Source organism: Poecile atricapillus, chromosome 3, assembly GCF_030490865.1.
Source record: "Poecile atricapillus isolate bPoeAtr1 chromosome 3, bPoeAtr1.hap1, whole genome shotgun sequence".
Lineage (NCBI taxonomy): Eukaryota > Metazoa > Chordata > Aves > Passeriformes > Paridae > Poecile > Poecile atricapillus.
Genome location: NC_081251.1, coordinates 111,360,643 through 111,385,042, shown reverse-complemented (window position 1 = coordinate 111,385,042; position 24,400 = coordinate 111,360,643). Strand labels below are relative to the sequence as shown.

Below are 24,400 nucleotides of genomic sequence, written 5' to 3'. Positions count from 1 at the left end.
TGAATCATTTAGGCTGGAAAAGACTTCTATGATCATCGAGTGAAACCATAAACATATGACTGCAAATATGTTTGCTGCTTTAAAATAACACTGGACTCTGCCAACTGTGCATAAAATAATCACAGCATCTTATCTGATGATTGCTGGAACACATCCATGGCCTGGAATAAATGCATCAGTCTATTTGCTACCTGTGCTTTCAGTCCACATTGACATAATGTTGTCTTTCAATAGCTGATACTTTCAAATATCACTCATCTTTTCACACGGAGAGGGGCCTAAGGCAGAGGGCAAAATTCATCCTCTTTATACCAGAGTTCCTGCAGTGATTCCCTGCTGGAGCTGCATTAGGGCTCCAGCAAGGGGAGGGGCAGGAATGGCTGCCAGACATTGCCATTCACCGGCAAGGCAACACAAACCTTCACAAGGAGTCGTGCGGCAGTGATCCTTCAGGTGGGAGCAGTTCTTCCCTTCGTAATCCTCAGGGCAGTTACAGAAATAGTCCATGGCAAGATTGAAGCACTGGGCGCCGTTCTGGCAGGGATTTGGCTCGCAATAATCTATGTCCAGCTGTAAGCAGTGCACAGAGAGGGAAGGGAAATAGGAAGGGGGGGAAGGGAGTGAGGGAAAGCTGAGTGAAAGAGGTTTATCATGGCTTTCCCTCACCACGACAGGCTGACATTGTGGAATCTGACCTTTTTATCTGCTGCCTCAAAGAATCATTCATAGCACACAGAGTTTAGTCCCACTCGCCACTATTTCAGCAGACAACTCTCAATATTAAACTGCCAAAGTTAACAGTTAGAGCTCCACAAAGCCTGACGTGCAAACCCTGCGGTCTGCTTAACAAAGAGAATCCTCTGCAGCCTGTCAGGGGTTTGTTGGTTTCTTCCCCCCCGCCCCCCAATATATATTAATCAAGCACTTTCTTGGCAGACTGACAGCAATATCAAGTACAACTTTATACTACGCTTCACTGGATGCAAGGCATTCCGTGCTCAGATTCGGAGCGTCGGAACAAACGGCACTGGCTGAGGGCCTGCCTTTCACCCAGCCTTCTTACCTGACAGAGGTTTCCTGAGAAACCAGCAGGACACAGACATTGGAATCCATTGATTTCATCCTGGCAATGACCCCCATTCATGCAAGGGTTACTTGCACATTCATTGATGTCTTTCTCACAGTGATCTCCTGCATAGCCAGGTGAACAGATACACCGATAACCATTAACCAAATCCTGGGAAAGAACAGAAGAAAGTTTAGAGTTAAGGTTTTTCCTCCCTCGATATATTCTTATTAAGAAAAAATGAAATCAAAAAAGTAAAAAAAAAAAAAATAAAAAAAAAAAAAATCAGAAAATCATCTTACTATGTCCAAACCCACACACAGACCCAGTTCCAGCTTACATTCTTAATTTCCAGGCAAGACACATTAATCCACAGGTTGAAGGGAAGTGCCTACATTTCCAGTGGCAGTTTGCACAACCACCAGCCCATTCACTGGTGACACTGGCAGTGAAAGTGAGTCATTTATTGAGGTTATGTGTTTTGCCCTTACTGTTCTACAGACGTATCTCGACATGCTGTAGCATGACATAGGCCCTCCCCCCAACTCAAAGAATTGACCATTTGTAGCAGCTAGTTGCCATTTTCCAAACTATTTGTTCTTAGACTCAAATGTTTTAGTCACTGTTGGAAATCTTGGGGAAACCAAAGTTAAACGAGAAGGGCTTACCCGACAGGATCCTCCATTCTGACATTGTCCACGACAGTCGTTAATATCTGCAATAAAATTAGCACGGTTAGAAGGCAAAAATATATTTACACTAGATAGAGAGTTCAGGTCTCTCTAAAACTGCAGCTAGATAAACCTTTTGTCAAGTTTCCTGCATGCCTTCCTCGAGATAAGGTTATTATAATGGGTGGGAAACCTTTTGCGATTCTTCTAGGAGAAGCAGTAAAACTTCACATCATTGTTTTAGTCCCTTTATCAGAATATAGCTATGGTGCAGGCTAATGACTTTGATAAAATTGTATATTTTCATTCCGCACCAACTACTCCCTTTCTAAAAACATCAACTGCTGGGGCTCTGCCCAGTGTTTAAATTGAGCTTAGAACTCGGTGGCACATGCTCATATACCCAAAGAACTGGCCTTTAATAAACCCAAGGGTACGGACACTTACTTATATCACAGTTGTGGCCAGACCAGCCAGTAATGCAGTCACAGTAGTAGCTGCCAATCAGGTTCCTGCAGGAGTTGGCATTGACACAGGGCTTGCCCTCACATTCATTTGCATCTGGAAAATGAAGGGGAACATTCAGGGGGGAAGGGAGAAGCCCACGCCCCAGCAATAACCAGCAGTTCCTCCAGAGCTAAGAGGAACTTGCAGCATACAGCAGGGATTAGCGTGACTTGAACGAACAAAAGTCAATCATCATCAGCCTCTGAAGGCTCTTTCAGTTTCTTTGCAATTAGAACATACAGTCTACGCTAATTATTTCACAATTACCCAGCCACTCATTAAGAGCAACTTGCCCCCACACACGCATCTCAGCTGAGCGTTCTGAAGGAGGAATGCTGCAGCCTGGTCATTGGGATGAGTGTGCTGTGTAAAGAATGCAGCCAGCTCATTCTCCGTGAGATCATCCCCATTTTGGAACCCAACTGTGAACTCTTGGGTCTGGAGGAGTTGACATGGTTGAAGAGATACAGCAACTTTCTCACAGGGTAAAGGGAGAAACACATGTGGGGGTGGGATTGGGAGGCACAACATGCACCCTCCCCACTCCAGGGCAGTCCTGGTTTGAAGGATGTCTCTGGTTAACTATTTCCTTCAAGTGCCAGCATGCAGAAACAAGGTGATGGAAGCCCCACTGGTCTTGGACACTGTCCTAGACCTCAGTCCTGCAAACAGACACCGAATGTCTTCAATGTGCTAAAATACAGCCACAGGCTTCAGAAACATGACTGTGAGTAATGTAGGACCGTGATCCCTTTTGTATTTATCTTTCCCAGCTCTGGAACAACACTGGATGAAGAGACAGCAGTTCTTACCTAGCTGGCAAGTTTTGCCAGTCCACTGAGGTGGGCAAATACACTTAAATCCATCAACTAGATCTTGGCAAGTTCCTCCATGACCACAGGGATTTGGAGAACAATCATCAATATCTGTAACGCAGAATAAGGAGAGGCTTAGTTCCACTACCAGATTGGCAATAGCAGTAACTGACAAGTCTGATAAATGGTTGCTGCTACTGGGGTTTTCCCTAAGGAACAGAAGAACAACAGGACTTCCACTTGGAATTTCTAGGTTATCTTTGATTTCAGCAAAAGCCACCTTTTAAAGAGAGGAGTAATGTGAAAAGGTGGTTCAGAGAACTGGGGGAAAAGTTTACCCCTGTGGCCTTTTTGAAAGTGGAAGTCCTATTTGGATCCAGCAAGTCCCTCAAATCAGCATTTTTAACAACATGCCAGAATGGTTCAAAAATTCAGCATCCTGCTTCCCTCAAGATGATTTTGGCTGTTCTTTCCCCTGGTAGCTGACAAAAACCTCGGTACAAGCAAAGGGGAAGAGAGAGCACAGGGGTATCAACGGCTGCCAGGAAGCAACACGCAGGCTGGGAAAGGTTAAGTAGTGTGCCCTGTAAGTTTATGAGGGATTAGAGTGATCAAAACCAGCAAACTGGCACATTTTTAATAAACACTGAAAAGGACTCACTGTCAGTGCAAGTTGGTCCAGCCCAGCCAGGAGCGCACACACATTCAAATCCCGTGGATGTCTCAAGGCAGCTTCCCCCGTTGTGACAAGGGTCGGAGAGGCAGGCGTGCTCCGCTGCACAGGGACAGAAGGACATCATGGCAGAGGCTACATCCATGCCAGCACAAGCCACCCCTGCTCCCTCCACATGCTTCTGCTCTGGACACACCATCCTAACTCTTGCTGCACTGTGCTCCTGCAAGAACCAGGAATTTCCTGGCTTGCAGAAAGTCTCCTTCCATGCTAACCTCATCAGCACGCTGACTGGCACCTGCTGGAGCCACAGCCAGACAGGCTCAGAGTGACCTCCCCCGTGAGCTGATGTTCAGAGACACCAAATGTTCATGATAAAGCATGAACAGGAAAGGCTGGATCTTTGTACCCAGCCTGGACTGGGTACACTACAAATTGAGTTTTCCTCCATCTCATAAAGTACATCCAAAACCAAGTGCCACCAAAAGCTGGCAAGAATTAACTGTCAGGTGGCAGCTCAGCAGCTGCATCCAGCACTTACCAATTTCACAGTTCTGTCCTGAGTAGCCCTCAGGGCAGGAACATTGGTATTTGTCAGGGCCAGTGTTGCTGCAGGTACCACCATTCAAGCAGGGTGGGTGGGTTCCACAGTAGTTCAGATCTGCAAGAGAGGAGGAGCATTAAAGCCAGGCTAGAAAGTTACAGGAACATCACCACGTGCTCTGTTCTGTTATCCCAGAGCCTTTACAGAATGCATCCCCACACTGGAGAGGGACAGGAAGGGACAAGCTAAGGACAGATGCTACCCATGCTGGAACAGCAGTGGGGACAAGGCTGAGCAGCTGAGGGCCAGCACGCTCCCAGCACGTTTCAGGAGCTCGCCGGGCCCCACGTGCACTCCCTCGGTGCAAAGTCTGCCAGTGCTGACATTCAAGTGTGACACGGCCCTCTGGGATTAGCATACCTTTGTCACAGAGCTGACCACCCCAGTTGGTTTCACAGAGGCACTGCCATGGTTCAATGCAAGTGCCATGGACACATCCCGGGTGTGGAATGCACTTATCACAGTACTGGCCTTGCCATCCATACTGACACCTTCAGTTAAACAGAAAAAAAAAATCAGAACAGAGAAACAAACCCAAACCCATCATAATTGCTGTGTGTAGATATGAGCAACTCCAAATCTTGAAGAAAGGCTGGGGAAGTGGGGGAGAAGGGCAGGATGAGGGGAGGGGAGAAGCTATTCAAGGATTGTTTGATGGTTTCTTGTAAACAAACATTTTGGTAGTTTTGCCAAGGTCTCTGTAGCTGGCCTCCTGACAAAAGAATAACTGTTCTGAGAAAACCAGCATGAGGTCCATTCAGCACAATAATACTCTTTTGGAGCCTCATATAAATGTGGCAGAGAGGGTGGGTGTGCACTACAAATCAATCTCTGGACTTTGACAGGGTGCTTTATAAATTGAGGGGGGAAGAAAAAGTCAGTGGAAACAATAGTTATCCAGAGATCCTCATGAATACAAGGTTCCAGGCATTTTAGCTGTGCTGGGTTTGCAGGAAGACAAACAAAACCATAACCACCAACTCTGAGCCTTTGGCAGGGCAGTAGCAAAACAAGAGGAGTTCCCTGCTCTATCAGAAGCTGCCCTTATTCTGAATATAGAGACACACACAGAGCCAGTATGGACTGGGCCACAGTCAGGGATGGAAGAAAACAGCAGGGCAGAACTTTACACATGTTCAAAGATCAGCTGTCAGTGTGTTTCTGAATTTGATTTATGCTAATAGGCTCTTTTCAGGGAGTAACTAAATAATATCCAATTCTGAGAAACACTAATGTCTGAAGAACTTGCTACTTATTTGAATTCTTTATTGTCACCATCAATGAGCTACCTGAATTATCTACTTATAAAAAGAAGATGCTCTTTAAAAGTTAAGCCCCCTTAAGGGAAAGCTTATTTTGGGTTTCACTTAGTTCTCACTATCAAGACAGACCAAGGATGCTTCAAATTAAAGTGGATCTGCAGATAGAAACAAGTGAAACAAGTTGAAAATGAAAAGCAAGGCCTTTTTTGAGGTACTGTATTTCATTAACAAGTCCTGAGAGTAATTGATCAGCAGCAATTATGCACTAAGCTGTCACTAAATTATGAAAACAAACCTCAGCTCTACAGAAGTCAGCTAAGCTTTCTATTTGTAAAACCCCCCACCATTCTTCTGCTGGTAATTTCTTCTCATGGGAAAAAGCCAGAAGGATCTATCCAATGGATAATCACACACAGCCAGTGGCAAGTCCGACTTCCCTTCTAAAAATCTCAGGTGACAAACTGCATCCTAATTAACTTTTTTTCCTTAGCAGCAATCACAATAGCAGCCTTTTCAAAGTCAATGGGAAATTCTTATTAGTTTGTGTGTTAAAAAAAAAGCCAATCAGTGTAAAGAACATGAAAAAAATCCAGATAAAGCAAAACAACTTCCCTCAAGTAGCTCTTGGAAAATCCTTCTGTAGAGGGCATATAATGAGAATGCACAAAGATCAAAATTTAGGACCAGACCCTTTTAATTTTTATGGCATTCAAAGCAACTTGCCTGTGAGCTTGCACACAAGCCAACCTAAGGGACCTCACCTGCAAAAGCAGGTATTCAAATTTTTGATGGATTTTACGTCCATCAAATCAAAGTGGTGGTGGGTTTTATTTTCTTTAGAACACATGTAAAGAAAGCAAAATAGTTAAAAAACCCCACACCACGCAGAAAAAAATACAAATTCATGAGCTTTAGAGCCAAAGGTAATACTTCAAACATCAGCTTCAAAACATAACAAGCAAAATTGGATAAGGCTATGGGCATTTAGGGGAAAAAAAAAAGTGGGCTATCAATTCCAGAAAAAGATTCAGAGTGATAACTCATGTTTTATTATACATATGCAGCAGTTTCTCATGAGAAACTTAAAGTTAACTTTCCTTGTATAGTGATTCATGAGTAAAAATGGTTTAGTTGGCTGGCCTGCATTGAAGAAAGTGACTGGCAGCGAAAGGGAAAAGGATATTTTAAGAACGTTTGCAAGTTGTCTGTTGTACCAGAACACAGAGCAGTTTCTGCTCGGATGTTATTTTTAAACCCTGTTGCATTTGTAGCATACAGGCTATATGACTCATCAAAACTTAAAAGAAAATAAAATCTTGTTTCTGTGTTCACTTTAAAGATAGTGGTCTGACTTGGCAAGCAGAAGTTATCTGAAAGCACCAGAAGGACAGCATTGTTTCAAGACTATGCAAATCAAGTGTGGGAAAGTTGCACCTTAAGTAAATAAGAGCACTAGTGCATGTCTGGGCAGTGAGTGGGAGGCAACAGACTTAGAAAGAGAAAGGGAAGAAAAAAAAAAATCTGGAAACAAAGCCTGTTGTTCTGACTAGGAGACAGCAACCCCTACAAGGCATGTTTATTCTGATGACAGCAGCACAAATCACTGGTAGCCCTGACTGATATGCTCCTCTCACCATCTGGCCCCCCAATACTTCCTACTACTTGTTAGGCTTTTTTTTAATTAAAAAAAGATTTAGATTTGTTGTTCTGGGGGTTAACCAGTTTATATCAGTGCTGCTAAACATTAAAATCACAGGACAAGTGACAACAGTCCATCCCTTGGCTGGACTTTCACTTTGCACGGCTCGGTGAAGATGAGAGGCTACTTCCCACTTCACTTTCAGATGGTTCCATGGTAATTTTGCTTTGTTTTTGAAGCATGAATTACAGAAGCAGAGAAAATGAATGAGCCACTATGGCTATTTAGGCTGAATTCTTATAGAATAGTCTGACAGACACTCCAGATTCCGTTCCTTTTGGAACTCTAGTTCATCAAGCAGTCCACTTCATGCAAAGATTTCCAGCAACACAGAATCCACCAATATGCTTGTTAGGCAGAAAAATTACTTTCTATTCCTTCAAACTTCTGAGTCTTATTCAGGAATACCCAAACTTCACTTTTAACCCTTCCTACACAGAATCAATATCAATGTTTTTGTAACCTCAGAAACTCAGTTGTAAACAGAAATTATAAAGGGTTACATGCAGCAACTTGGAACCTGTCTGTTGATAAAGAATACCCACATTTAATACCCACTACCCCTCTAGGGGTAAGGGACAAGACTTCCCTGTGCTGTAAATACATGCTGCATATTTTAAGGCATTCCAGATATTTAACTGTTGGGTTATGGATAAAATCTGCTTTCCATTGTCTCCTTGCCAGGACAGAAGGGACTTCAAAGCACGGCAACAAAATTCGGCATTCATCAGAGCCCACTGACAAGATTTCATCCCAGCCATTAACCTCTCAGCACTCGGAGCCAGGCTCACAATGGGAAAGGAACCCAGAGATTCAACTAATCCCATTCTAAAGAATGCTTGACTTTTGCCTACTGATGGAAGAAACCAGGGGGTGGGAGGGTAGAAGGGGGAAAACACTGAAAGGGAGAAGAAGAGAGAAAAGCCACACTGTACTTCAAGCTTGGAATTGAAAAAGCCTATTAATCAGGCTGTTGGAAAAAGCATAGCCACCAAACATTTGCACTATTTATGCAGAAACAATTAGTTAGTGCTCATTAGGCAGCATTCACGCTATTTATCCCATACACCCCTCTCCCTCGGTGCCACCATTTCACAAACCAAAAGCTTCTTAAAATTATCAGTGCATTAAAAGCTTGCTCCCCCCTTATTCTGGGCAAGTCAGCATGAATAATGTGTCTTGCTCAAAACCACAACTTCCAAAACTCCCTCCCTCCTCACTCCTATTGTGTTTAGCATCACTTGTTTAATTAGTTGGGGAGGGGTGGGGGGGAAAGGAAGGAGGGATAGGAAGCATTTACCTGCACTCTCCTGGAATTGTGCAAGAACCATGCTTGGGGCTACATCCCTGACGACAAATAGCTGTTAAAACAACAAAAAAAGAAGAGTATCAGCATGCTGCCCGCTTCCGGCACCATCACACTTGTGGGAATGTTTTAATCTCTAACCTGCATTGTAATCCTGCTGAATCCAAGGTTTTAACAAGTATCTCCTATCAAGTCTACCAGAAGGAAAACCAAGGTAGGTGTCTCCTGGGATAGGAAATCTATCAGCTTTTCCTTTCTTTAGGAAAACTGTTCCTCTGACTTTGCAGAGGAATCATTCCTAGTGCTGTTCAAAGAGTTGTTTTTATGTGGGAGAAACCACCTCGCCTTGGATACCTCAGGTCACTCAGAGTCTACAGGTTTCTTTTCTCTGTCTTTTGCAGGGGATCTGGGCCACTCTCCCTGGCTTTACACCTAATTCAAAGCAGCTTTTAAGTACTCTGGATTTAGTTTTGGCTGTATCTTTGAACAGACAGGATATCAAGATGAGCAGCAATTCAAATTGCAGGTAAACTCAGTCATTAAGACAGGCTGATAGTCTGTTCCTAAGTCCTGCTTTCTCCTTCCCCAATTACCTAGGTAGCAGCCATTCCCTCATAAACACGTTGAACATGATCTCAGGTGGAACAAACAAGCCTGGGACTTTTCAAACACCAAAGCTTTACACTTGCCAGGTCAGCTTTAAAACAAGTCTCTCCTTCCTGCTTGTCTTGAAGTTCTGCACCAAAGGGGAAATCCTTTTTGAAGTCAGCAGCAGAACTCCCATTGAAGTCAGTGGGCTGGGTTTTCTTCCCAGGGGCAAAGATGCGGATAATCAGAGAAAGAACACATCTGCTAAGTGCCCAGTACTCTCTCCAAGACCTCTCCAAGACTTGTAACACAAAGCAGAAACTATTCTTTTCCTGCCCCCAGTTCTCTGCGGAATGAACTGGGTGCTGTCCCGTCACTCCTTAGCCCCCTGTCTGCACAATCTGAATGCAACCTGGATATGATGCCCTCAAATCCCTCCCCATCCCACTGGTGTGCAGGTGAAACATTCCTCACAAACCTTTGTTGCACTCTGGTCCCATCCAGCCTTCCAAGCAGGTCTTGTTGCCGTTCTGGTCACAGGTGTGGTGAGTGAAGAAGTCGTCTCTCGGTCGACAGAACTTGTTGCAGCCGAAGCCATAGTAATGTTCTGCACACGTCACACGGATTTGGTACTCAAAGTGGGCAACTCCTGCGTTGTGTTTCAAAGTCTGCCACTGGCGGCTGGGATTGATCATGCCAGAGTGGGAAGCCTTCTCGATAATGCGATCGGGGTCTGCAAGGCACAAGAGATGTCAGAATTAAAACTTTGTTTAGGTCTCATCATTAACTCCCACATCACAGCTTTGCAGGCAAGACTCTCTGAGGCAGCCACTTGGTTTTATTAATTTTCTGTTTTAGACAGTCAGATAAGGCTGCCCTGGAGCTATAAACCATTAAGTGAAACACACATGCAGCATTATCAAACTGAACTAAGCTTGAAATCAAAAGGAACTGTTCAGTTACTGCCAATCACTTATCCCTTTTGAAGTAAGGGCATCCACTAAGAATTTATACAGTTCATGACTAAAGAAAATTCAGCTCCAACAGACTGGTACAAAATGTGTTTTCCCCTGCTTCTCCATTAATGGCACTAGTTTTGTTTTCAACTGGAGCATTTACAAAAACAACATACTACAATAGCCTAATAAAGCCATGTCTACAGACTGAACATAGGCACTGCAAAAGGTTTGCAACATTTTCCTTATGTGCAAACACTAAATTGAAAACTACCAACTCCAGCATTCAGATGACATCGGCAATCTCACCAGATTTTGGCTGAGAAATACCATGGAAGTCCTGTTTTCAGACAGCAGCTGAAAGTACAAAGCCAAGACAACCAGAGCTCAAAAGAGAAGATCAAACTATTGCATAGAAGTGCTACAGATCCCCTTCCTCTCTACAGAGCATTTCAAAGTTTAGGTTTGCACTTGACATTTAGTTCTAGCAAAAGTCTTCTGGCTTTCAGAGCCATACAACTGTCTAAATTATGGCTTGAAATAATTATATTTCACATTTGCTTGGAACATTGTATATATCTGTGGTATTTCACTTTGTAGTCCAGGTCTTGTGACTTAAACGATCTGACACTGCCTTACGACCTGCTGCTACCCAGCACTCGACTGCTGAGTGAAAGTTTATCGTGGAACAGCCAAAATATCCTCACAGACTGTGTTCAAAACCAACAGCGAGTACAAGGGAGCATAATCCAGCGACAGGAGAATTTGAGGTAGAAAGGCAGTTTGCCAATGATGTGTTAGCAGCGTGTGAAGTACTGGCACCTCCGAGTGTACTAGGAATTAAAATGCACTGATGTGTTGCTTGTTCTTCCAACAACTACAAAAGAACCTTCTGGGATTTTACATAAGGCAGAGCTGAAGACTAATGAAGGCGCTACTAAAGCCCTAAGATGACACACGGGCAGTTTTTAATCTAAGATACTTTTAAATGTACTGCTAAGGACCTTTGATTTGCAGCTTTCAAGAAAGAACTTCCCAACAGGCTTCTCAAGCCTCAGACACCCATTAGGGATGCACCACTAGATCCTGCCTGCTTGTCTGCAGTTTGGAATGAAGTCAAAGCTCTTGCTGCACAACTACACACGAGTGTCAATACTCAGACATTGCCCATTTTGGGGGTATTTGTGACTTGAGACTACAGGATTCATTATGTGTTTACAGTGTGAAATTAAGGGCACCAAGTTCTTATTCACCTTCTGGTATTTCTGGTTCTATAATATTTTCCATTTAAATCAGGTTTTATTATTCATTGGCACTAAGCCCCCAACTCCACAACTATGTGTCAGACTTTCAAATGCGTGCAGGCCTTTATTAATTTAAATCCCGTTCACAGGTAATGTGGATGCCTAAGGACCTTTCCATACTGGTACATCCAGAGCAATATCATGTTCTGTGCTGTGCAGGTGTAAGGCTCTTAGATCTCATCAGCAAGATTATTGACTAATTCTAAGAGGTACTTAAGCAGATGCATATCTGCTGGTCTTGAATGGGGCTAGTCTGGCAATTATAGTTCCACTCATGCGTGCTGGAGATGGCTGTGCTACACTTGCCAAGATTACACTCCATCCACAGCACAGCTGGAAAGCAAAGGCACTTCCCCAAACACCGAGTGTGCATAAAGACATCCTGCTCCTTGTGAGTAAAACAACTTTATCCTCTCCTGTAAGTGGCAGAAGAAAAGGAGAACGACACTCAATTTAGTTTTGCAAACCAGCCCCCCACCTCCACCCCCACACTGATTCTTGCTTTTCCAGTCTTTCCTTGTTCCCCCTTGGGAACATAGGACTGACAACTATTTCAGTCCTTGGAACCAGAAAGGGAGTTGCCTTGAAAAAGTGAGCTTTCCTTTTGCCTCTGCTCTTTCATTCTCCTCTCTGCCAGCTCATTAGGAAGCTTTGTTCTTGCTGTACGTCTACAACATCTCACTCCAGCCACCAACTCTTTGGAGACCTTAACCACAGGCTGAACTCAAATGGAAACACCCTCTAAAGTCCACTGGACTTCCTTTTTTTGCAGGCGCTTAGATTAGCTAGAATAGCTAATAAAATAGCTGCAATTACACTCCAGATCATGGATAAAACATCTTCCATCGGATACACATTTTAAAGCTACCACCATCCACCTGAACTCAAGTGCAGTCCCACAGGTTTAAGCTCCCTTTCCATTTGCCATCACCCAGTTTTCACAATGAAGCACTGGCATGTTTCTTCTTGTACAAGAACTCCTCCACCCTTGCCTATTCCCACCTGTCAGTGTGCACTTACACAAGGGTGCTGACCCAGACTCCAGGGGAGGCATTGCAACAACCCTGCCATTCTTAGCCCGCATCAACCACGGTTTCAGTTTTATAGGAAGCAATCCCAACACAGCAGAATGGTTAAGTAAATAAAAACCAGCAGTCAGCCAGGCTTGAGACAAAGAGATCTTCTGAACTCCACTGCCTTCATCTGACTCAGAACCCCATGCTTTGATAGAAAGGTTAGAGGAAGTATTAACCCATTAGAAATTGATGAAGTGGAAGAGAGCGGCTTTCTGTACATCTCAGGCTTCCACTCTGCACTTCACTGTCAGAGACTCTGTTGGTTTTATTCACTTCTTGTGGCTACACTTCAAAGCTATAAATCTCTCTTTTTATACAGGGGGCAACTGTATCAAAGGTTTTAGACACAAGGAAATGAGCTATTTTGAATGCCCACCTTCACCTTTCAGTGCTCCAATGTCTGGAAATTATAACTATGCAGCACCAGGAAGCAAAAACAACAACAGAAAAAGCCCAGACTTCTCTGAGCAGTTTGGGTGGCCAAGGACAGCACAGTTATTTTTGAAAGTCTTTGTTTCAGACAACTTCCAGCTACGGCTTGGTTTACATTGTGCTGAAGTCTCTTATGCCTGCCTGGAATTCACATGCAACTGATACCAGTAATTTACAATAGCTCTTTGACATAGTTTGAGATGCAATGTCAGCCCATTAGCTTTATGTATGAAGCAACAGTAGCAAGATGGCAACCAGACAAGAACCAGAGTAAGAAAACCATTTGAGTTGAATCTTGGCTCCAACAAAGCACGATTCTCATCAACTTCAACAGGGCCATAATTTAACTGCAAGCCACTCTTGGAAGTGAGACAAGAGAGAGTATGTGGTAAAGTGAACGTAGGAGGAGTGGAATGTGGAGGGGGGAAGGAAGCATCCACTCGAGGATCTTCTAACAACTGCATTGATCAGAGGATGCTTTCAGATCTATTGAAAAGTCACACAAGACCTACTAAACCTACTTTTATTGTTGAGAGCTCTCATGGGGTCTTTACGATTCAGTGGCAATTAGGGCAGAAGAAAATCCTGGACATCAAAAAACCCCACTCTTCACATTATATGATGACAATTGCTTAGTTCTAATTGTTTTCTTAACTAGTTCTTCAAGCCTTATTCTGTAGCTCTGGGAAAGCTGACTAAGTCAAGCCATGCAGCACACAAAGGAAAAGTTTTGTGCAGTGCAGCGACTGAATGACCTACAGATGGATAAGTGACAGCAAAGCTGAAGCAGGAATGCAGATCAGGAACATACGCAAGAACATGTCTGCACTTGGCCAAATGCACTGCTGAGAAATGAGGCAAGTTTGTCTGAAGACAATTGTACTTCCAAAACATGAAAGCAAAGAAAGGGTTCATTGTGTAGTTTTGGAAATGCAGTTGTTTCATGAAAAAAGATGAGCTCTAATAATAGTAAAAGTGGCAGAGACCCAGTCTGAAAAAACTCTCAGATCCTACTATAAACAGGACTTTCATTTTGAATCTGGGCATCTTCAATTTTTAATACAACACTGCTGCTCCAGCATCTACTTTCTTCTCCTCCATGTAGCACTCTCTATCCAAGACCCCTCCTACCCACTGCTCCCTGACTGTGCTGGGACAGAGTCTGAAATCACAGGTACTGCAACCATGCCTAATGAGGCTGGTTGTGGCTATCCCTGACAGGCCACACAATTCACCTCAAGTGACATCTGCTTTTCTGGAATGAAGAATTAATAGGACATCCCAAGCATATTTAAAGAAAATATAAGAAGCAGATCTGCAAAGAGCAGTTCCCAAGCTGTGCACTCTCACCAATTAAAATATAAAAGCACAGTACTGTGCACACTTCTACAAGGCCTTTCTTGTACAAGGCGTGAAGCCCATTTCATTCCTGCATGGCTGCCACCTTGGCATTCCAAAGCAGACTACAAGGAGCTGCTATAGGATTTCTGTAACATGGACCACAGTGCTGCTGCTTCCTTGCTGAAGGAAAAGGCCTGTTGTGTCAACAAAAGCTTTATGAGTTCAGATTCACACTCTCTCCTGTGGCTTTTACCACACACACTGTGAACACCCTAGGCTGAAACAGAGCTGATTTTGCCCGCCTCCTTCAGTAGGCAAAAAGCAGAACAGCTCATGTGCCAAGAGACCCTGTACAGCTTCCTCCAGCCACGGGAAAAGCTTAGCAGAATGTTTCTGAAACCAACCAGAGACATTCCAGGAGAAAGATCCCCACCCTTGATTTTCAGCCAGCTCTACCAGGTGGTGTCTGGTAAATATTTTTTCAGCCCCTGCATATAAACCCCCAGACATCCAACTCCCAAGGAAGAGCTTTTAGTAAGTCCTGTTTCTCATCTACAGTCAGTAGATGGATATTGATATCAAGTCTTGTGCAGATTTTAAGTTTTTTCTTTTTTAAAGCAGTACATTCAGATGTCTCAGGTGAACAAGACGGGTTTCTGAATATTACACCTAATTAAAAAGAACGAAACAAGACCAAAAAAACAAACAAAGAAACCTGAAGAAATCCCTTGGCTTTTACTCCCCCAAAGGAGAAAGAAGGAATTAACAGCATCTATTTTTAGGCATCACTCTGTTGGTGCCTAGGTGAGCGAGCTACTCACCCTCTGCAGGCAATGTGAACGAGACAGGCTGCTGCAGAGCGTGGAGAGCTCCTCCAAATTGTTTTGGGTAGAGCTTTTCCCCTCTCCTTTTGCTCTAAGTCACAGCAAGCTGGTGAGGCTCCCAGAGGCCTTTCAATGCCTGGGACACAGAGGTGTCAGAACTAAATAAGCCAGGGGAAGGAATACTTACTTGTGGAGTTATCATTGTAATCCCATGCCTCAACAAGCAATGTGTAGGATCTCTGCAAAAGAGAAATAAGAGTTAGTTTCAAAGTCACACATGACTAAGGAAAAAAACCAAACCTGACAACAATTTTAATGAAAAAGAAAAATGCTAGGCTCTGCCACAAAGCAGATACTTGAAAATAGAAATAGGTAAAAGATTATGCTTGAGACAAACATGATCTTCTTGAAACCCCATAAGCTACCTTATTCAGTCTGACTTAGAAGACCTTTCACCTTGGATAGCTCATCTTTGTCATCATTAAAGCATCTTATGTACTTAACCAGGAAGCACAGCCTTTGACACTGCGCTCCAGCCGAAATAAAGCATGTGGGACAACTGCATATGGAAGACAGAAAGCACTGGGATAGCACAGCAGCATCAAAAAACCCAAAACCAAACCCCCATGCTCAAAAACTGCTTCAAAAGAATTTTAGTTACAGAAAAATAGTCTTGATGTCCCTTCCCCCAGCCATCCTGAAAGCAAGAAGTGTTGCTAAGATTACTGTGCCCTGCCTTGACAGCACAATCTCCAGGGACTTTGCTTTTCAGCACCCCCTTTGAAAGCTTTGTCTGCATGAGGGCCATCGCAGCTCCCACAAGTATCAGGTAACGGAGGGAAGAACTGATGGATATGGGAAGGGGGTGGGGTGAGAGAGAAGCATTGTAAAACAAAGGCTAAGATCAGCCTCTTTGGAAGAGCAGGGAAAGGGAAGCTGCACTATCCACCCCTGTCACTTTTACAGATGCTCGAAGCTGCCAATGAGCTCTGTATCTCTCCAGCAATAATAATCATAAGCATAAACTGACTGAAGTGACTCCATGGGCTGGAAAGATGCCAGCTATTACATCTAAGCCACCTTTATCTTCAATCCTAACTTGAGAACAAGACCCATTAAAACATCTCCTCCTCCAGCTCTACCCCGAGATATTATTATCCAAGCTGTATCTTTCAAAGTTGCCATTTAGCCAACCATATCCAAATTTACACAATGATTAAAAAGGAAAACAAAACACCTCCTCTCGAGAAAGAAAAAAAAAAAATTGAGGAAAAATAAGCAAAATATATGACTTGCAAAGTGAAAAACACAATAATAACAACTACAGATTAGGCAATAAATGTAACATCTTTCTGGAGAGCAGAACAATAAGAGCACAACTAAAAATTCTGTGAAGAGTTTTGAAGCTTTGCTATAGCAACTGTGTATTGCAAGGTTTATTTCTCCTTAGTTGTGTCCATGTTCAGTCACAGGCTGCTCATTTGTGGTCTGCAGTACTTCACACCCTCTCTGTAACAGAGACCAGAATACATTTCTGAGAGTGAGCTGCTACAAGGTGCACAGGGCTAAGGCAAACCTCAGAATTCTGAAGAGGAGAGAGGAAACAAAAAAGGAGGGGAAAAAAAAAAAAAAAAAAAGAACAAAAGTTGGAGCAAACTGCTTTCTCACGACTGGACACAGCATGAGCCTCTGAATGAAAACCCAGTCTGTGATGGACACTGGCCTGCTGTATAGCCTAAATATGTTTCATATTCAAAGCAGACCAGGATTCCATTCCGTTCACTGATAACTGTGGGAAAATGCTTCCAAAAGTAAGCAAAGCTGGGCAAGCCAAGACATGCACCCAAACTTCTATGCAGAAGTTCCATTGGCCTGAACCATTTTTGGTTAATATTTAATGAAAAGTTATATGTTTCTTGTTTCTATTCTAGACCAAGTCTGACAACTTGAAAGAAACTCTGAAAATCAAATAAACCAGAATGCAACTCGATCATCTAACACTGCTTAAAACAGATTTAAGAAGTCCTTGCACAAGTCAGTGGTAAAAAAAAAAAAAAAGAACCAAAACAAACAAACAAAACCAGAATAGAACTCCCGAGCCATATTACAGATGCAGATTGCACTATCTTGGGTGCTTCCTCTGTGGTTTAATTACCAACATTAAGCAGCACAAGCTCAACATGTTACTGCAAGCTTGACAAAAAATATTATGATATAGAGAATGAATTATGGCAACTAGCACTACTTCCAATAAAGTTAAGGATGTTTTCCTTTCGGCCTTGCATAATTGTTTTGGAAGATATTTTGTCTAAACTCATAGCAACAGTTCCCTGCTGGTTCTCAGGACTGTTTACCAACACACCTAGCCCTTAAGGAAAGGAAAGGCTGAATCCTAGCTGTGAGTGCTACTGTTGCTAGATACTTGTGTGACCACTTTCCACTTCCACACAGGAGTTTGTTTAAGAGACAGGAGATGCTTCAGCTGAACTGAAGGGAAATAAAATGCAGGGGGGACAGACCTATCCTGCAAATTCCCTTGTTTCTAATTGTCCCCTCTCAGCTCGTCTGAATATTTTACGTGAGGAGTCCCTGTCCTGAAAAGGGATGATATAAAGAATGGCATTTGATCGCTTGGCTCTGTCCCTCCCAGCATGGGGAAAAGACCAAAAAACTCAAGACTTAGTGTTCAAAATGGGACACTTTTAAACAAAAGCCATACAGACACCCAGAGCCTCACACCAGTAGCAAACCCCCTTCAACAATCCAACTATCACATACCTCTAGCTAATTCCCTCAGCCCTCCCAAAAAAAGCAGTTCTGTGAAAAGCTGCAGTGTTGAGATTTTTCAGAAGTGCATATCATCCCCACTCTATAGATCAAGGATTCAGATATCTCAGGAATGACTGCTTACAGTGTGGAGGTTTAAGTTTTCCCATGCCCATAGATGACCTCTGCCCATCTTTGAATAAATATATATATCCAGACACGAAAATTCCACATCATGCACCTTATTCCATCAAAGCAATGTCCTAGGCAACAAGGCAGCAGTGAACTTTCCAGAGTCACACCCAATTAGCCACTGTAAACCTGAGCTTGACCAGAAGGCAGGGATTCTGGCTTGAGAGGAAAGGCAGCTTGAGAGGAACAGCAAGTCCTTAAATTTTCCAGATCAGCCCAGAGGACTGAAAGGCAGCATGACCAAATTTAATCTGTAAATTAAGCTAGGAGAGGATGGAAATGGTCAAACTCACACTCCAAAAAACAAAGCAAGCGTCGGTGTGCAAGAGCTGTTCTCATCAATGACAAGACAGTGTGTCTTGGTCCATTGATAGTACAGCTTAAGAGACTGTGAAGACCCGAAAGCCATCAGAAATTGTCCCTTTTAAGGATCTCAAAGGGCAATGCAACCTCCTTTCTGGTTATTTAAATGAATCTTGGCAGCTGCAGGTAAACAGGTGTTTAAAGCTCTCTGCTTGATTACCTTTTTCCCTCCCTTCAGACATCCACCCAAAAGAGGTGCTTTTGTACTTTGGCTTCTAAAGCAAGTCAGTGGGCCAGAGCAAGATTAAAACATCCGGCTCCTTAGCTGAAGCACTGCCTCTGTTTTCAAAGGGCTTGCAACTCGTCAAACTCCTTTCTCTCCTGTCCCTGTGGTTAAAGCATGCAAGAGCTTTGCTGAGCATGTGAAACCATGACTAGACAAATGCAGTGGGAAGTTTTGCATTCAGAGCGCTGCGCCTGCTCCTCCTCTGCCAAACAAGGAGAGCAGGTTAAGCCCAGCAACCTTCTCCTCACGCTCTGCACAGCTGTGAGGACCAGCCTGAGAGCGGTACTCACACACACCCTGTCTGCATCCAGGGAGGATGGTGAGGACACTGGCACAGCAGGCCACAGCTCACTGCCAAGGGGTCCACTTGTGGGATATGGAAGAGGGAAACTGAGGCATGTTTCAGCATGCCCAAGGGCCAGGGAAGAGGGTATCTCTGAGGAGGGTTAAAGCTAGCCACAAATCCACTTCCTCTGAACATCACCAGGACTATAATTTGGGTACTCTGTCCCTGCACAATGACACTATACAGAGGCATCACAACATTTGTGCCGTGGTCGCTCAACTCTGGCAACTGAACACCCTTCAAAGATGTTAAAGACAACTGGTTCCTCACCCAGAGGACATGTGAACTTGCTCTGGAAAAGGAGGAAAACCACCTAACCCTCTTAACCTTTTATGAAATGGAACATCATCAGGAAGCTCTTCTTTTGGGACAGCCTACGTAAGGACAAGACAACACCCTACCAAGCTGTTACTCCCTCAGCCCAAGCCGTGGCAATCTCACGCCTCAAAGCCTATGGCCAAGAGCTCGGCTGAACCCCGAGCAGGCAGCCCAGCCAAGAGCCTCATCAGAATATGCCCACACGAAAACTCAGCACGCTGCTCCTTTAGGCTTCATTCTGAGCGGTTCCTTTGTTGCTCTAAGTGCCAGTAAACTCTGCACTGCCACAGAAAGGAGACATGAAAACAAATTTAACCATATTAGCAGCTTCCAGGAGAGGCTTGCCCCCCGTTCTGCCTTGGCAGAGGGAAGGCAGTAGCTGAAGTCAAGACCTTCGCCGCACTACAACAGCCACCCTCCTGCCAAATGATGAAGGACACAAAAGTACCGCTATCCAAACTATGCATACGCTTAAGCATCCAGTAAACCAGGCTGATCTCTGATCTGGCAGGCCTGCTGGAATAATGAGTATCCTGTGAATACATAATGTGCTGAAGTTGCCATTGTGTGAAGTAAGTCCATGGTTTGTCTGGGAGCCGAGCAATGCTGAGTCTACTGCTGCTTCCTGTTGCTTGTCCTGTATTAGCATTATTTTTGGATAGGCCCCATTATGTTCTGTAATCCTCACTGCAGTCAGTATGGCCACACTATTGTTCTTGGTTAATATTAGCAGTCAATGCCTCTGTCTGGGTGGCCGGACTACAATGTATTCCAATCATAAAACTAGCATGCATTAATGGGACAATGTACTGGGCACAGAGGGGAGACTTGGGGTCTTCCCTCCTCCCCTTCTTTAAAAAAAAAAAAAAAAGGTAAAAAAAGGTATAGCAGGTCTTTATTTTCCCCTCTTTTTAAATTAATGATTTTAAGTAATCTCAGCTACCAGGGTGCTTCATACAACAGCACCATTTTAATCAGCACCTTATCTAGTTACGGGGTTATTTTCTCACGGAACCCCACTTGTCAAAGAGCAGCAGATAGGCCAAAATGTCAATGGTTGCTTTCAACCTTCCCTAACAAGCAGATTACCTGCCCTTATCAGTCCCCCTACCTGTTTAAAGCATCCCACTGATAATTAAATGCACCAGTTACAAAAGGGTGGCAAGGTTAATAGACAGAATACCTAGTAGCCAGCCAAGCAAAACAGTCAGGTTCACATGGAGCAAGCCTGAACAAGAAGCCTTTCTACTTATTTACCTAAGTGCCTAAGAACTGGGTTGAGCTGGTAAAGGACTCTGGATATTTGACTATTTACAAACCACTTTAACCACTTCTATACACTTTTTGCAGTTTCTTCTGAGCACTACAAGAATAATGAGTGTAATTTACACTGCAGAATAGTGACCACAGAACCATGAGCTCCACAGACTAACAAGAAACAAATGCAACGGCTTCTAGTTTTGACATCTTTTCCCTGTGTTAAATCACAGGTGTTACCAGTTAAATTATTAGAACTGAGTCAATTAACATATAAAACTTCTGTTCATCAAGAGAAATTCAACAACAAGCTTAGTTTCAGCTTTCAAAGCCAATCCTGACATTTGTTTTATCTACAGAGCTACTTCTCCTTATCTACAGAGAAGTACTTTTAAGAACTGTAGCTTAAAGCTTTTGCTGTGCAGGGCATCACAACTCCATTAGGACTGAAGTTGAAATAAATAGCTCAGATCCAAGTTCAGCAGCTTTAAAACCAATTGACTTCTACTCCAGCCTCCAGTGGAGCGATGCTTCCTTGAGTGAACTACAACTTTAAGCATAAAGCATCAATTTTATGCAATTCATTTTCAGCCATGCTGACTTCCAGCTGCATAAACAAGTTGACAGTGCTGGATGTGTGTAGCCTGAGAAAGTTTAGGAATAAGTTTCAGCGCCAGGCCCAATTCAGCTGCCATTGAAGTTAAACTGGAGCAGGCTTTTATTATACAAGAACAAAAATTCTAGGAGCAGGCAAGATGAGATTTATTTTTAGACATATTATGTTAATGTAATCAAATGGATTTACCATGAAGATGAAGCTCTGAACTGGCTAGAACATAAAAAAAAACTCTTTAAACATTAAGAAGTCCAAAACCTCTGAATGGCTGCATCACTTCTCGGCAGTCCTGGGAAAAAAACAGCCTTGTGATGCTAATTATGCTTCAGATGTCACTTAATACTCCCAGCTCCGTTTTGAATAGTAATCCTAGGCAAAACATTACACTTTGAGTGCTAAGATTTATTCTTATATTATTAATTCAACAATAAATGACAGAGTATGGATTTGATTAATATGCATTTTGTTATTATAAAAATTTCTTCTGATCTGCCCATGCTCCAAGATGACTTATCATGCATTGTTCAAGAAAAGCTTGAACAATATCTAGCATTTGCTTCTACAAGTTTTCAAGAAGTTAACTGGAGGGAGAGAAAAAACAAAACCAAAAGCCAAATTTTAGTCTTATGACTGTGACATACTGGGGTTACAGATGAGTGTAGTGATATTTTTTCTCAGATTCAAAAGGTTGTTACTTTAATATCAGCTGCAGATTAGTATTTTGGATGCCTCTTGTGTCAAGAGAGGGAGAAAAAGTTCACAAAGCTTAAAAAACACTAAAGCACTTTTACTATGTCTCTCTAGCCACAGGAAACAATGCCTACCCAGAAAACATATTTTACATCTTCAGGAATCCGGACCATGAAGATTTGTCATGAAAAAGAGGCTAGGCTGTTTATTTTATTTTTGTTTTTCGGTTGACTATTTTTATTTTAAGGTTGAAATAAGATGTTCAAAACTCTTTTTAATTGTATTTTATGCTAAACTCACTGAGATGCTGGAGGGTTTTTTTCCACCTCAGTAGTTTCCTGGTGTGTTGGTGCAATTGGCCCCAATATTAAATAATTACAAGTAGCATAATTTTGGGATAAACAAGCTGTTTAAAATTGGAGCTATGCATACCAAAGGAATTGCCAAGTTTGACCTTCTTACTCAGTCTTGCCAAACCCCCAAAAGATTTTTCTTTACATAAAAGCAAAGTTTAGTGTTAAGTTTTGCTTAGTTAAGTGATGCTCAGCTCCCTCAAGGTGCAGCACACATCACACTTGGGGTTCTTTAAGAAAAGCCAGAGGTTTGATTCATGTGAGAGAAGAGCATGTGTCTGCCTTGGAACAAAACTTGTTCAGACAGACTTTGACAAGTGGAACATGGAAATGCTTTTGTTCCATGCTTTTTTTATATGGCTTCATAAAGCCAAGCTTGCCTGTCAAGAAAGTAGATGAAGTCTCAAAATTAATATAAGAAGCAAGCCTAAATGCATTTTATTTTTTTTAATCATCATCACTATTGTTTCAATGCATTGAAGAATTTCCAGCCACTGCAGGGGCAGCTTTCTGATCCACTCCAGTTCCTTTATGCTGGTCTGCTGCCCTGTTTCCTAGCAACTTACTCAAACCTCCCATCACTTAAATTAATTTATGGCCCACCGTCTCCACACCCATTACTCACAGGGTAGTATCAAAACTGACAAGAGCAAACCCCATAAGTTATTAATAAGACTCTGACACTTCAAATCTACATTACAACTGCAAGCTCCCTCTAACAATACTTTTAAAGCACCCCATTCTCTCTCCTTCCTCTCCTGCATGATGAATAAAGGCCTCTAATGCAATACAACTATTTTTCAAAAATGGCATAAGGGGGCAGCTTGACATGGGAAGAGGCTTTTTCTTTTTTTCCTTTTTTTTTTAAGTAGTCAAGGCAACAAGACTTCTGAATGTTACTGACTAGAGCTGGAACATCCAAGGAAAGCCTCCCTCAGAGAGTAGAACACAATTCAGAGAAGGGCATGAATTTTCAAGTGCAGCATGATTAACATTTTAGTCTATCTCTTATTACCTCTACTATAATTTTCAGCTGAATGTATTCAAAGACACCTCTCATGATGAGCCACATGAGTAAATGCAATGCTAATCTCAAGCTCTTTACTGAAGTCAACAGTATTCAGGCACCTAAAGAGTTTTTTAAGTTCTGAAATTTCAGCATCAGATTAGAGCTGGCTAAATTAAGTTTACTACTTTATCCGTAGTGCTTTGAAAATGCCTGAAATGATTTGTGTACACAATTTTAGTACAAATAAGAGCTTTGCCACATTAGATATTCTTTTGTTCAAATGCCATTTGGAAGTCACAATGGCTAGCATAAAAGCTGTGTCCTGTGGAAGCTAAAGCTGGGAAGCAGACTTGATAATTTCACACAGACTATCATCAGAGTCTCAAAGAGTACATTTCTGCCTGGGAAAATGCAAGAAATTATTCCAAAATTCCAGGCTTGTGAACCAAATGTCTCAAGTTGTTGAATTTTACCCATTTCAAAGGCTGCACTGGAGTTTTGCTGCTGCAGCTCCAGGATTCCAGTGCTGAATGAGATTCAGCAGGACAATAGAAGCATTTCTTTTACTAAGATGCAGGCAAGCTTAAGAGACTTCTCCCAGGGTCTCCACCCCCCCAAACCCACCCTCTACACACAGATTTCCCTTCCCAACCCTATGAAGAGAGGCTGTTAGAAGGAACATGTTTAGTTTTCACACCATTTTTATATGCATATGCACAGATTCAAGGCACTCCGATTACTGGGAGCTAGTTTAAAAAAAAAATCCTTGATGTACCTGACTTCTCTGACAAAAGTCAAAATCTGCAACACAAGCACTGCAGCCACTGGCAGAGCTTCAAATACCTCAGATTTTTACAAAGCCCTTTATCCCTTTGATGGCATATTTGATAACAGTTTTATCTCATTTCATGTTAGGGAAAAAAAAAAAAAAAGAGAAAGAAAAGAGAAAGAAATAAAGGACAGACTTGTACTTCCAACAGAGAATACTTTTGTTAACTCTGCTATTGTACTTAGTAATACTATCTCCTTAAAAACGGAGAGTTAATTTCTCCCTTGTGCCTCTTCAGCCCTCGATATTCCACAAGTCCCGACTGACAGAGGAGGCAGGTAGGAGGCAGCACAGGACACATGGCAGCCTGC

General features: G+C 42.7%; 1 protein-coding gene across 1 annotated transcript in view; it reads right to left on the bottom strand.

The window, feature by feature from the left end:
• Positions 1 to 24,400, bottom strand: part of JAG1 (jagged canonical Notch ligand 1) — a 35,727-nt gene that overhangs the window by 7,377 nt on the left and 3,950 nt on the right. The window contains exons 3-13 of the mRNA XM_058833875.1: positions 15,312 to 15,363; positions 9,670 to 9,924; positions 8,598 to 8,658; positions 4,697 to 4,827; positions 4,274 to 4,393; positions 3,721 to 3,834; positions 3,057 to 3,170; positions 2,185 to 2,298; positions 1,735 to 1,781; positions 1,064 to 1,237; positions 420 to 570 (exon numbers count right to left, since the gene is read on the bottom strand). Coding sequence (XP_058689858.1) covers positions 420 to 570; positions 1,064 to 1,237; positions 1,735 to 1,781; positions 2,185 to 2,298; positions 3,057 to 3,170; positions 3,721 to 3,834; positions 4,274 to 4,393; positions 4,697 to 4,827; positions 8,598 to 8,658; positions 9,670 to 9,924; positions 15,312 to 15,363 — 1,333 coding nt within the window. The remainder of the gene's footprint in view (positions 1 to 419; positions 571 to 1,063; positions 1,238 to 1,734; positions 1,782 to 2,184; positions 2,299 to 3,056; positions 3,171 to 3,720; positions 3,835 to 4,273; positions 4,394 to 4,696; positions 4,828 to 8,597; positions 8,659 to 9,669; positions 9,925 to 15,311; positions 15,364 to 24,400) is intronic.